Genomic DNA, 14427 nt, shown 5'->3' with positions numbered 1-14427 from the left:
GAGCACCACAACACCACCACGCACGCACCGAACCAGGAAGTAACCACGACGCCACTCACAGAGCCTGTCCACTGAAGGGGAGGAAAGGAAAAAGGAAAGAAAAAACACGACCCACAATACACCTAACACTGACCCCATGGACCAAACCCCCATCCCCCATCCTGTCTTACCTGGAATTACAGAAATAGTTTTCAATGCCCTCAACACTCTGAACGTGCGCAGAGCTGAGACATTGCCTAGGTTTACAAACTCTGTTATATACCTGCAGAATCAAATCAAAGTTACAAACTCTTGTTATTTACACACAGATACAATCACAAATGTAGTGGTTCAACAGAAACACTTCTTGATGTTTAAGACATTGAAAGCCCAAGTCGCTGAACTAGTTCTACGTATCATCAAAAACATGGTAGCATATAGTTATAAATAGTTAGCGTTATAGTTAGTTTGTAAAAATGTAATGTATTAGTAATTATACATCTAAATACATCTATATCATGTCAAATCCAACACGGTGAGAGCAAATTGGAAGAGAAAAATGGAGATTGAGAGAGAGAGAGAGAGAGAAAGAGAAAATGGGGGAGAAATAAGGAAGTATGCAGGAACAGTCAGGAACCTTCTGAAAACACCTGATTGAACCACTCTTTCCCAAAGTAAAGAGAAAGAAAGAAAGACTGGACAGTTCTGGACAGTAAAAATAACTTGAGATGTATTTATGCTCTACTCAATGATCTCACACAGTAATAATGCTAAGTATTTCTTATAAGAAGGAACAGGTAGGTATGTATAGGAGTCTGATACTTACGCCATAGAAATGACCATGAAATCCAGCCAGTTCCATGGATCCCTTAGGAATGTAAACCCATCTATACAGAATCCTCGAGCGACAATTTTTACAAGAGATTCAAACGTATAAATCCCTGTGAACGTGTACCTGGAAGACAGAAGTATGGAAGCGTGATCAGAATTAGCAATTTATCAAATCCATGAACAACAAAGAGCTTTTATCTGTTGAAATTATGCACTGGTAGTACACTAAGGCATCGTCCGAATACCCAACTTGCGTTCTAGATAGAAGCCAATTTGGGTATGCGAAAATAGAACGTTTTATAGTATGTGGAATTGAGTATGGCCTAATTGGCAGTATTTAATTTTATTACACGGTATGTAGTTTTAGTAAGTAGTAGGCAAGAAAGATTTCAGACACAACCTACGACTTTTAGTGCGGTTAGTAATACACCAATGATAAAATTCAACTGATGTTGGTTGAGACATGCATAATAAACTTGTTCTAGTATTTACTATGTACTTGTGTAGATAAATATAATAAACATGTACTTACTCTACTTGTTTGGACCACTCAGGAGGATCACTAAAAGTCATGAATATACAGTTGGTCAAAATAGTACACATAATGATCATGCTGAAAAGAGTGGGGAAACGAATTAAGGAAAAGTCCAGAGATTCACAGTGGGAAACAAACCAAAAATGTCATCCAAAACAGTTTACTATCTATCACATTACGTTTGATGGTAATCTTCCACTCAGTTCATGCAGATTATGCACACTCTTGTCACTATCTCTCATAGGAACATGACTGTATGGATGACTCTACAGAAGTGGTGCAAATTGCAGTCCCACCCCAAAAAACTATTAAAAAAACAGTCACGTCTCCAAACTTAGGACATATATTTACATCATGGTACAGTACTGTATGTTCTAATTCAACCAAAGGCTATTACAAACATATTGTTAGGTTAAAATAGTACAAAGTCATTGTTTATATACCTATTTCTATTGAGTGGTGGCTGTGCATGGCTCTCTTTTACTTCTTCACTATGTTTCGGTAGCGACACATTTTGTGGGGCGGTAAGGAATTCAGGTAAATATTTCAAATATGCAATACAAACAAAGTGTGTGAGTACTCTAAATTATATATTGGAAGACGTGTGCTGAAAGTTTTGGGAAAATAGGATCCAAGTTGTGTTATTCTTTGCACCCCTTCTGTAGAATGGCCCATATCCTACTACTGTAGTACTACTGAACCATACTACTACATACTATAAATACAGATTTAGGATCTTAATTTGATCACCCTGTTGCAGGAGAACTTTCCTGCAATGCAGGATATTTAAAACTTGTAGTGTATGTGACGATTAAAAAGGCTTCTGAAGTTTGCAATTTCCATTTGGAAAAATCAGACTTGATTTTTCCTTACGAAAAATGTATCAACCCCTACAAAAAATGTTAATTAATTATAATTTCCTGTTGCTGCAGGATAATGTTCCTGCTGTAGCAAACTGGCTCAAATTAAGATCCTACATCTGTAGAACTATTCATACATCTGCAAAACGCAAGAATGAACACATCGATCTAGCTTACAGTATATCCTAATGGACTTTTCATAGTAGATGAACTTAACACTAACTGAAATACTAGTACAATGGGTTAAGTGTGTCCACAGGTCACATATAGGTTCCCTCTAAAACCATTGTTTCCCATGAAATATTTATCTAACATATAGGTGGTGGGAGTGGACAGCACCCTATTCCCTTTATAGACCCCTATGGGCCCTGGTCAAACATAGTGCACTATAATGGTGCCCTTTGGGATGTAACCATGAACCATACTGCACTATACCTTTCAAGACCAACAAGGCTTCACCACAGGAAAAAATATGTGGTTGTGTGAAGGAAACTCCAATGTCAGCAGTAGAGCAACCAGGGATGTATTTCAATACTCTAAAGTGACTTCCTCTCCTCTATGTCTCCTTTCCTTTATCTGCACTGATCTCAAAACAGGCCATGTGAACATCAAAACGGAGTCTATTTAGCAATGAATTACATCTCACCTGTCTAGTGGTTTAATGACAAAGAGAAGAGAAGTGACCAGTAGGAGACAAGGAGAGGACACATCTTCGGACTATTGAGATGCAACCCTGATGTGTCAGCAGACCCACATGGCAGGCTGTGATTGGTGCTGAGTGGGAAGTCCAATCTAGGAAGTGACTGACATGATCAAACTACTCAAGATAGGATTAACCTTGAAGTAGTAGGCCTTATAGTACCAACACAATGGAGGTTTACAATAACTAAGACTCATCAGGACCGTATTCACAAAACGTCTCACACTCTTGTGGGTGCATGGACGGATTGTGTGTCAAATACACATTTTGTAACTGGATATGTCTATACATCTACCTGTCGAGTCTGTAGCGATATATAATGTCTATAATCAGTGCCCAGGTCAAGATCACGAATGAGGATCAGTTTCAGTGTTATTTTCAGCATCTTAATAGATCAATGAATGTAGGATGTACGGACTAAGCCATCTGACCTACTCTTATATTGGTAGACAATAGCTATCCCTTCTTCTAACATCTAAAGACGGGATGTGACATCATTATTAGTCAGAGTTCCCTCCCCCTTCTCCATGGCTGAGAGTCATCCTGATGAAATAATACATTATAAGGGGGTCATTTATTATAACAAGTCTTAATACATTATAACTGAATAATACTGGATTAATACCGGCATTCTTATCGAAGTCACTCTTACACTAGCCCTCCACTCCTCCCCTCTCCCAATTTAGCAATCTGCTCTAATCAGTTCCGTAAGCGTAAACACAGGTATGTCTACGTTACCTAAGGTTTCTGTGGAAATCATTGGGTGCTAGCCCGGGTTAATAGATACTAGAAGTCTCCCAAAAAAAGGAAAAGAAGAAAAGGTAATCCCTCTTTTTAGAAGACTTTAGAAGCCCCTCTACAAGGGGGCTTAGTAAGAGGGTTTATGGTTGTCAGGTTAAGGATTGATTAAATGTAAAACCATACATGTACTCTTTCCAAGATTAAGGATCATCTACTTTGGCATTTACCCATTCTCATTGGTGGTTTAATCTTCAATTTAAAGAGCATATCCATGTATTTTTCCACACTGTAGTTAACAGTCTTGCCCTTGCTGATATCTGCAGCTTTCAGACTCGATAGCGCTGACTGTGCGTCCAAAAACTTCACCCTAGCTTATTCCATATAGTGCACTATAAAGGGAATTAGGGTGCCATTTGGAACATCAACCCATGACATGATACAGTCTATATTACCTGCACTGAAGCAGTAGTCATATGAACAGTAATAGCAGCATGCAGCAGAAACAGAAGGAGCAACATCATAGTAAATACTCTAAACGAACAGGAAAGACTGTCGTCTCTCCTGGTAGGACACCATTTGAAAGGATATGAATGTATCAAAATTTTTATAGCTATTCGCCTGAAAAGATTAAAAGGACTTATGATGTACAAGGCAGGGTTGGCACTAAAGCGGAAGATAGTCTTCCCTCTGTTTAGCACTATGAATGTCTGTGGAGAGAAGAAACAAAGAGAAAGGGATCAAGAGAAACAGAGAAGTGAAATATTGAAGTGATAATTTAAGGCATGCACACCCAAAATAGCTATAGGTAGTTCATCCATCCATACGTGTTCACAAAAATGTCAGATAAAACATAGTCTACAACATACATCATACCAAACTTGTATGTATAATATAGATATTCATCTATTATTTGAACAGAAAATTCCCAATACTAGTATTCGATTCGACCAGAATATATACCGTCGGTTTTGTGTAAAAAAACACATTTCACTAACAAAAAGCATAAATCTATCATTTTCTAATTCTCCACCTTATCTTACATCAGATCAACATCGGTAAACTACAGGTTTGAAATACTGTACTATACAACATCCTGAAAATGGCCACCAAGCAAACTCGATGCAGGGCAGGCAGCCTCTAATCTCTAGGTTTTACGCATCAGCCCCTCTCACCCAATCATAATGGGAAATGTGCAGTGTGTAGAGAAATGTCCTGTCGTAACGTTTCAGCTCCTGCCTCTACATTGTGTCCTGCCCTGCCTGCCGTTGATGGCTGTAGTGGTTTTGAAAGGAGTGGAAGCAAGCAGAGGGACCGACGGAGGAGGAAGGGGCTGGCAAACCTCTCTCAGCAGATAACCTCATAATTGTTTCAATAAAACATGACAATTTGCATGAAACTTTAATGAGACCCTGTGTGCATTTGCAAAAGTGATATGTACCCTTGTGCTTTTAACAAGACAAGGCTTCCCTGCATTACGCCTTGCAGAGCATAGACCATGGACCTGTGTTTTAGCCCAAAGACAGAAGAGAGGAGATGAGAGGAGAGAGTGTCCCAGCCCCATTGGGAGACTAGATGGGCTCCCCATCTAGTCTTTCACTAAGAGGAGACGAGAAGAGAGGAGAGAAAGAAAGAGAGAGAGGCCATATACCACGAGCACACTATATCATCCTCAGCTGACATGCTCTAACATGCACTTTTGTATACATCCTGTACAGTTATGTATGAAATATTGTACAGTTATTATAGAAAAGTGCTATGGGGAATAATACTGTACAAGACACAGGATGGAAATCAAAACACACCCATATGACTTGACTTGTTTCAGTCACATGGCTAGCAGACCTTAATTTGATTGCAATTCAAATCAGAGCCTGATGTAAGTGGGGCGGCAGGCTAGCCTAGTGGTTAGAGTGTTGGGCTAGTAACCGAAAGGTTGCAAGTTCGAATCCCCGAGCTGACAAGATACAAATCTGTCGTTCTACCCCTGAACAAGGCCGTCATTGAAAATAAAAATTTGTTCTTAACTGACTTGCCTAGCTAAATAAAGGTAACAAGTAAGGCAGGGTTGAGTGATGTCATTAACTACAGTGCTAAGTACAGTGCTAACTACAGTACAGTGCTAACTCCTGGAGCTATATGGAATCATGTAGTAACCAAAAAAGTGTTAAACAAATCCAAATAGATTTTAGATTCTTCAAAGTAGCCACCATTTGCTTTGATGACAGCTTTGCGCATTCTCTCAACCAGCTTCACCTGGAATGCTTTTCCAACCATCTTGAAGGAGTTCCCACATATGCTGAGCACTTGTTGGCTGCTTTTCCTTCACTCTGCGGTTCAACTCATCCCAAAACATCTCAATTGGGTTGAGGTCGGGTGAAAAGCCTGAATGAGGTTTGTCCAAACTTTTGACTGGTACTGTATATATATATATATATATAGAGAGAGAGAAAAATAAATAGCAAAACCACGATACCCTTCACAAATTGGTCACCACTGCCTTGTGGGGGAATTTAGGAAATGGTTGAAGGGAATGCTGGGAGATTTGGCGTCACCTTTGACCTTTTTAAACGTGTTGGCTGGAGTTTTACTGTTCTCTATTGCCAGGGAAGGAGAGTTGTGACCGGTCGAGTGGGACTCTGGCAAATAGTATATATTTAGTATACAGTATATATATATATATATATATATATATATATACAGTATATATGGGTCAGGATAGAGGGCTAGTGGGTCAGGATAGCGGGCCAGTGGCATTAATGCTATCATATATTCTGAACATTACAAGCCAACCGCACAGGTCCAGCTATAGCGTGATACACTTGGACATGTACCAATTGCCATTTAGATATGCCAAGAATACCAATATGACAATACAGTGGAAAGAAGCAGTTGCTTGTGCACACACACACAAGTTGTGCTACATATGCACTTACATGTAAGGAGAGACACATTTATGAACAAACACACTACAGATATGCACACAAACACACACAGACACCACACCACCAACACACAGTCTCACACAGACACACCCGCATGCAAGAGTCCTTTTTGTAACGCATGACTAAACTGCTGCAAAGCTCCTGAAAATTTTATAATTCAGAGGAACAGGAAGAGACGCAGGCAGACCGAAAGGCTCTGGGCAGGCTAGAAGCAACTACAGTAGCAGTAGACTAGGTAGAGAGAGGGGGGGGCAGGACAGAGGGAAGGACAGTGGTGAAGGAGTGGTAAGGAAAGTCAGAGTGAGGAAGAGGGGGATGGGGATGGGTGAGAGACAGAGAGAGAGAGAGAGAGAGAGAGAGAGAGAGAGAGAGAGAGAGAGAGAGAGAGAGAGAGAGAGAGAGAGAGAGAGAGAGAGAGAGTGAGAGCAGTAGCTCAAACGCTGTAGCTCCAGGGTTAGTGCTATCTGGAATCCTTTGCGATGTCCCTACCCTAAACCCTAAACTTAACCCCTACCCTAACCTTAAGAATAACTCTTATCTAACCCTAATATCCTCCACCCTTATCGTTTTAAATGTCAAGTTTAATGGGGTAACGTCAGAGTTGGGACGTCCCAAGGATTCCTGATAGCATTGACCGTAGCTCCAGTCACCAGGCACTAGGCAGAGCAGAAGAGGGTTGTTTGCAGTAGCAGTAGCAGCAGCAGCAACAGCAGCAGCAGCAGCAACAGGATATGCATCCCAAGGGCAGCAGTGGCCATTTAACCTGTTAAACTAGCCGGGCTAGCTGCTTAGTGCTTACATCCTCAATTTAACTCTTCTTCAATCAATCAATCCATCCATCCGCTACCCAGCCACCACACCCCTATGTCATTCACTCTCTCAGTAACCATATGTCAAGCATCCTCTCTGTTTTTTTAATTCACCTAATTCCATTGTGGTCCTCTCTATGCGGCATGGACTCAGAGGTAGACATAACATAGTAAACATAAATTTGTGACTCTCTAATTAGTATGATATGTTACATTTCATATGGTATGTATTCATTTGTGGATCTCCATCATCCATTTCGTATGATATGTTACGAATTACATTTCATATGATATCTTACAACTTCCAAATTCATACAATATGTTACGAATTTGCAGAACATCTGATATGTTACAAATGGCAATTCGTTGCGGCTAACGTTAGCTAGGTGGCTAATGTTTGCTAGGCTAGGGGTTAGGGTTATGGGTGAAGGTTAGGGTTAGGGTTAAGGTTAGGGTAGGGCTATGGGAAGCATTAGCTAATATGTTAAGTAGTTGCAAAGTAGTTAAAAAGTTGTAAAAAGTTGTAACGTTTCTGTCCATTCTGTTGATTTATTTATTTTATTATTTTATCTGTCGGCCCCAGCCGTGAACTCAGGCTCTGTGTGTAGTTAACCGACCCTCTCTGCCCATTCATCGCCATTTTACCTGTTGTTGTTTTAGCTGATTAGCTGTTGTTGTCTCACCCGTTGTTGTCTTAGCTAGCTCTCCAAATCAACACCTGTGATTACTTATGCCTCTCTCATATGTTAATATACCTTGTATACTGTTGTTTAGGTTAGTTATCATTGTTTTAGTTTACAATGGAGCTCCTAGTTCCACTCATTATACCTCTGATATCTCCTTTGTCCCACCTCCCACTCATGCGGTGACCTCACCCATTATAACCAGCTTATCCAGAGATACAACCTCTCTTATCATCACTCAGTGCCTGGGCTTACCTCCGCTGTACCCGCACCCCACCATACCCCTGTCTGCACATTATGCCCTGAATCTATTCTACCACGCCCAGAAATCTGCTCCTTTTATTCTTTGTCCCCAACGCTCTAGGCGACCAGTTTTGATAGCCTTCAGCCGTACCCTCATCCTACTCCTCCTCTGTTCCTCGGGTGATGTGGAGGTAAACCCAGGCCCTGCGTGTCCCCAGGCAACCTCATTTGTTGACTTCTGTGATAGAAAAAACCTTGGTTTCATGCATGTTAACATCAGAAGCCTCCTCCCTAAGTTTGTTTTACTCACTGCTTTAGCACACTCCGCCAACCTCTGATGTCCTTGCCATGTCTGAATCCTGACTTAGGAAGGCCACCAACAATTCTGAGATTTCCATACCCAGCTACAACATTTTCCGTCAAGATAGAACTGCCAAAGGAGGAGGAGTTGCAATCTACTGCAGAGATAGCTTGCAAAGTTCTGTCATACTTTCCAGGTCTATACCCAAACAGTTTGAACTTCTAATTTTAAAAATGAACCTCTCCAGAAATAAGTCTCTCACTGTTGCCGCCTGCTATCGACCCCCCTCCGCTCCCAGCTATGCCCTGGACACTATTTGTGAATTGATCGCCCCCCATCTAGCTTCAGAGTTCGTTCTGTTAGGTGATCTAAACTGGGATATGCTTAACACCCCGGCAGTCCTACAATCTAAGCTAGATGCCCTCAATCTACTTTGCTAGATGCCCTTAACTAGATGCCCTTAACTACTTTGCAACTACTTATTAGCTAATGCTTCCCATAACCCTAATTCTAATCTTCACCCATAACCCTAACCCCTAGCCTAGCAAACATTAGCCACCTAGCTAACGTTAGCCGCAACGAATTGCCATTTGTAACATATCAGATGTTCTGCAAATTCGTAACATATTGTATGAATTTGGAAGTTGTAAGATATCATATGAAATGTAATTCGTAACATATCATACGAAATGGATGATGGAGATCCACAAATGAATACATACCATATGAAATGTAACATATCATACTAATTAGAGAGTCACAAATTTATGTTACTATGTTATGTCTACCTCTGAGTCCATGCCGCATAGAGAGGACCACAATGGAAATAGGTGAATTAAAAAAACAGAGAGAGGATGCTTGACATATGGAAACTGAGAGAGTGAATGACAACCCTAAATCCGTAAACACGGGCACCCTCATAGACATTATCCTGACCAACTTGCCCTCCAAATACACTGCTGTTTTCAATCATGATCTCAGCGATCACTGCCTCATTGCCTGTGTCCGCTATGGGTCGAAACGACCACCCCTCATCACTGTCATCACTGTCAAACGCTCCCTAAAAAACTTCTGCGAGCAGGCCTTTCTAATCGACCTGGCCCGGGTATCCTGGAAGGATATCGACCTCATCCCGTCAGTCGAGGATGCCTGGTCATTCTTTAAAAGTTATTTCCTCACCATCTTAAATAAGCATGCCCCGTTCAAAAAATGCAGAACTAAGAACAGATCTAGCCCTTGGTTCACTCCAGACCTGACTGCCCTTGACCAGCACAAAAACATCCTGTGGCGGACTGCAATAGCATCGAATAGTCCACACAATATGCAAATGTTCAGGGAAGTCAGGAACCAATACACGCAGTCAGTCAGGAAAGCAAAGGCCAGCTTTTTCAAGCAGAAATTCACATCCTGTAGCTCTAACTCCAAAAAGTTTTGTGACACTGTAAAGTCCATGGAGAACAAGAGCACCTCCTCCCAGCTGCCCACTGCACTGAGGCTAGGTAACACGGTCACCACAAAGCCCTGACCTCAATCCTATAGAAAATTTGTGAGCAGAACTGAAATAGCATGTGTGAGTAAGGAGGCCTACAAACCTGACTCAGTTACACCAGCTCTGTCAGGAGGAATGGGCCAAAATTCACCCAATTTATTGTGGGAAGCTTGTAGAAGGCTACCCGAAACGTTTGACCCAAGTTAAACAATTTAAAGGCAATGCTACCAAATACTAATTGAGTGTATGTAAACTTCTGACCCACTGGGAATGTGATGAAAGAAATAAAAGCTGAAATAAATGATTATTTCTACTATTATTCTGACATTTCACATTCTTAAAATAAAGTGGTGATCCTAACTGACCTAGACAGGGAATTTTTACTTGGATTAAATGTCAGTAATTGTGAAAAACTGAGTTTAAATGTATTTGGCTAAGGTGTATGTAAACTTCTGACTTCAACTGTACCTATCTACAGGGTATGGCTTTGCTGCGTTGTATGTCTCTTGAGTAAATCTAAGCGGATTTTTTGTGTGGCTATTCTGTTAAAACAACTACAGCATATGCGGAAGTTGTAATCAAATGTATTATGTTAATTGGCGCATTTCAAACTATTTGTGAGGCGCAGCCGGGAACTATGTCTGTACGTTGGTGAGTGGTGGGGTCGATAAACCACAATCAGAGGATTCTCCATCATCCTTTAAATCTTCAGTGTGGGAACATTTTGGCTTCCCAGTAGATTACAACGATGTTGGATAGAGAGTTGTGGATTAAACGTTAACAGTAGGTCGGCACGCTCAACGAGAATATCCTATGCAGCTGCCAACACCTCAAATATGTAGACACATTTACTCCAACATCACCACAGTATACCGGAGCAAGATGGAAAAGCAAAGAAACAACACCTCCTCTCTGCATTCATTCTGCCCTTGGCAGCTGATTCTGATAGGGTCAAAGAAATTACAAAAGCGATAGGTAGGCTATGTTTATATCTTTTTTACAGTCTTTGGTTTATAGCCGCGGATATGCGCCCATTCTCCGTGGTTGAGAATAGCGCGTTTCAACAACTCGTGAAAGTACTCAAGACACTTTACGAACATCCCTCTTGCACACATTTCAGCAAACAGGTAGTACCCACAAACCAAAGCATACGTTTTCAATGAATTGGCCAAAGCACCCTGCGCTTACTTAACAGTGACAGCCCATCCCATTACCCCAGAGTGGGAGATGTACCGTTCTACAGACACGCTCATGGTGCATTCGAAACCAAGTGGGAAGTGGGAATTTACCACAAATGACTGGTAAAAATCCACTTGAACGGCCCTAAAACTGGTAATTACTAGTGGGAAACTCGTCTATCATCCTGAGCACCCACTTCTCCCACATGGTAACCTCTGACGTCACCTACTAAGGAAATGGTTTCTATAACAGCATTTTTGGCAGTTAAATGCAATTATGTATAAAAAGCAATCTATGAATGTGGTTTTTGAACTCTATAATTTGTTTACAAGCATGATAGCTGTACTTATAGTTTATGGTTGACACAGCTTCTTGGGCGTTAGCCAATTGACGTTTGTCAACGAGTTCAAATCACATGAATGTATCCAACTCGTATTTACAACTTCACAACTGGCATCTCCCACATGGTTGTTAACGCAGAATCAAAGTGGCAACTTGAGAGGCCCAACATAACAACCTGGTCACAACAGAAAATGTCGTGAACATTGTGAATGCTGAACATTGTGAATTGCATTTCATTTTCCTGCTGTACCGAAATGTGACCTCAAAACCACATTACCTACCGAATCGTGGGTTTGGGGAACCGCTACACTCCTAAAAGCTACATACAGTATATGTTTTATTATTATTATGCTGTACAATGCCATGTCCCCGCTGTCCCCAAGGCATTAAAGGTTTAGTGTGCTTGAGTGCAGATGACTCTAGAATATTCTAGTTGTTGAGGTTCAGTTGCTGTTCCTGCTTGTCTCCCCCATCTCTCCTCTATGTCCACCTCTCTCTCCCTCCCTCTCCCCAATGGCTCAGAGGGCTACGGGGAAAAGGTTAATGGCAGACACTGTTAGTTGAAACACTGATGTTCCAGATGACAGACTTTTGTAATTGTTCAAAAATGTATTCCTGCAGAAGAAATAAGGCAAAGCAAACCAGCAGAAATGCATTAGCTAGCAGACAGTGTGTTTTTTGTGAAGAGTGATGTATGTTGCATTGTTTTGATGTTTTTTATTTAACTAGGCAAGTCAGTTAAGAACAAATTCTTAATTTCAATGACGGTCTAGGAACAGTGGGCTAACTGCCTTGTTCAGGGGCAGAACGATAGATTTTTACCTTGTCAGCTCGGGGATTCGATCTCGCAACCTTTCGGTTACTAGTCCAACACTCTAACCACTAGGCTACCTGCCGCTCCAAGTGTAAGCGTGACCTTGAAAATGTTTTTTGTCATCATGCATGTTGATATATACGCTAGATATTTCTAAGAGTGTAGTTGTAAAAGAGACACGGGGGTCCCATCCTCCTCTCTCATCATGAATATCTTCTACTGTACCTAAGTGATAATGGAGAAAAACTGTATAAGTCAATAGAGGTGAGGTCACAAGAGCGAGAGTCGCACCTATTGATGTTCTGATTTTTTGTCTGCACCTTGTCTCATGTTGGTTGACGTGCTGTCTACTTCCCTCCTTCGTCAGTCTTAACTATGTCGATGTAAATGTAAAATGGCTCCTGACTATTTTAGATGATAATGAATGATATTACATTGACGGGGGACGGGGGGGGGGGGGGTCCTAGATCAGCATTCATAAGCTAAGACCCTTCATAAATACAGGCCCTGATCCTGGGTCTTTAGCCAGGGCTCTACATTTTAAAAAGTCATTGGCAGCGCTGGTGCTCCCAACATAAAAAAGTTAGGAGCATAAAATGCACTTTAGGAGCACCAGATAAGCAGAGTTTGTAAATTGATTGAGATAAAGCTTATATTGGGCCTATAGGAATTCTGGCGACTTTTAACACACATGCTGCGCCCTAAAAAGGAATAACCCTTTAAATACATTGTTTATTCAGCCCAGCCTCACATTCAATTCGCGCATATATGTACAAAATGTATTTCAGCAGATTTCGTGCGTTTTTGTGCATTTTTGGGGTGGTTCAATTCGTTTGAAAATACACGAATTTCTGTGCTACTTAATTCGTGCGAAAATACACAAATTTCTGTGCTACTTAATTTGTGCGAAAAGACACGAATTTAACCAGTTGGCGACACACAAGCCGTTGCAACAACCATAGACGCGATCGCCTGTATTTATTTATTTTACGTTATGAATATATAGATATTTTGTCTTTTTTTTAACCATATAACCATAAGAGGTTATATATATATTGTCTTTATTTAATCCCTATTAAAACATTGTGGTTTTATGCCTATATGTACTGTTTTCGATTTTTCTGAACAGACTTCAGTATAGAATGAATCATGCAATGCATGATGGCTAATGGTGTTTTATTCGGTTGTAGTTCCATGTATTTCTTAAAAAACAAACGTGTAAACCATTTTTATTGACCAGAATGTAACTGAAAATACAATGGCAGCCTTGCCATTGTCCATCAATAACAAAACATTTTTTTTTCGTATAACATTTGGGGAAACGTATGCAGTCATTGTAGTCTTACATTTTGTTGGCCAACCAAAATTACCAAAACGTTAACCCGTAATAAGGCTAGGGTGGCTGAGTGTAAATACATGGCTCTGAGTGTAAGCACCTTTTCACTAGAAACGTTCTTGTGTTCAAATTACCGTCAGTGCGAAATAGCTAGAAAGCTTTCGTATTTCCACTTGGCTGCACCTACGGTTACGATAACGATAAATCAAGTGCAATACCTGCGTCGACCTGTGTCGAGCAGCAAAACACCGGAAAGCTTCTAGCCTACCGGAAAGTTACAAGAAGAACAAGAATAGTTACCTCATCCGGTCATGTGACACTCTGGATGCCCCCTAAAAGCAATTTCAACCGTTTTGAAAAATGACGCCTGGTAACCCCAAAAAAATACCAGGTGCATGAAAAGTTTGGACTTAGAATATTTTTTGAAAACCTCCATAAATCACTCAGGCCATTGACTCGAGAAGAAAAAACATAAAATATTTTCCAGAAGAAAAAACAGAATATTTTTTGAAAACCTCCATAAATCACTCAGGCCAGCACCCATTGATTTGGGGCGGTAGTATAGTGCTCCCAGAGCGGGTATGGAAGTCTGGATCCCCCCTAAAAGCATTTAAGGCTCTGTGTGTCTTTAAGCACCATACTT

General features: G+C 40.8%; 1 protein-coding gene across 5 annotated transcripts in view; it reads right to left on the bottom strand.

The window, feature by feature from the left end:
* Positions 1-14427, bottom strand: part of scn8aa (sodium channel, voltage gated, type VIII, alpha subunit a) — a 96237-nt gene that overhangs the window by 58842 nt on the left and 22968 nt on the right. For 3 of the 5 annotated variants that reach the window (XM_071347258.1, XM_071347259.1, XM_071347260.1), the window contains exons 3-6: positions 4236-4353; positions 1343-1433; positions 806-934; positions 171-262 (exon numbers count right to left, since the gene is read on the bottom strand). In XM_071347258.1, the coding sequence (XP_071203359.1) occupies positions 171-262; positions 806-934; positions 1343-1433; positions 4236-4353 (430 nt within the window). Of the gene's footprint in view, positions 1-170; positions 263-805; positions 935-1342; positions 1434-4219; positions 4354-14427 lie in introns of all 5 variants that reach the window. The other 2 variants (XM_071347256.1, XM_071347257.1) reach the window with 2 other exon arrangements.

Source organism: Salvelinus alpinus, chromosome 17, assembly GCF_045679555.1.
Source record: "Salvelinus alpinus chromosome 17, SLU_Salpinus.1, whole genome shotgun sequence".
Taxonomy (NCBI): Eukaryota; Metazoa; Chordata; class Actinopteri; order Salmoniformes; family Salmonidae; genus Salvelinus; species Salvelinus alpinus.
This window is presented reverse-complemented; position numbering and strand designations above follow the sequence as displayed.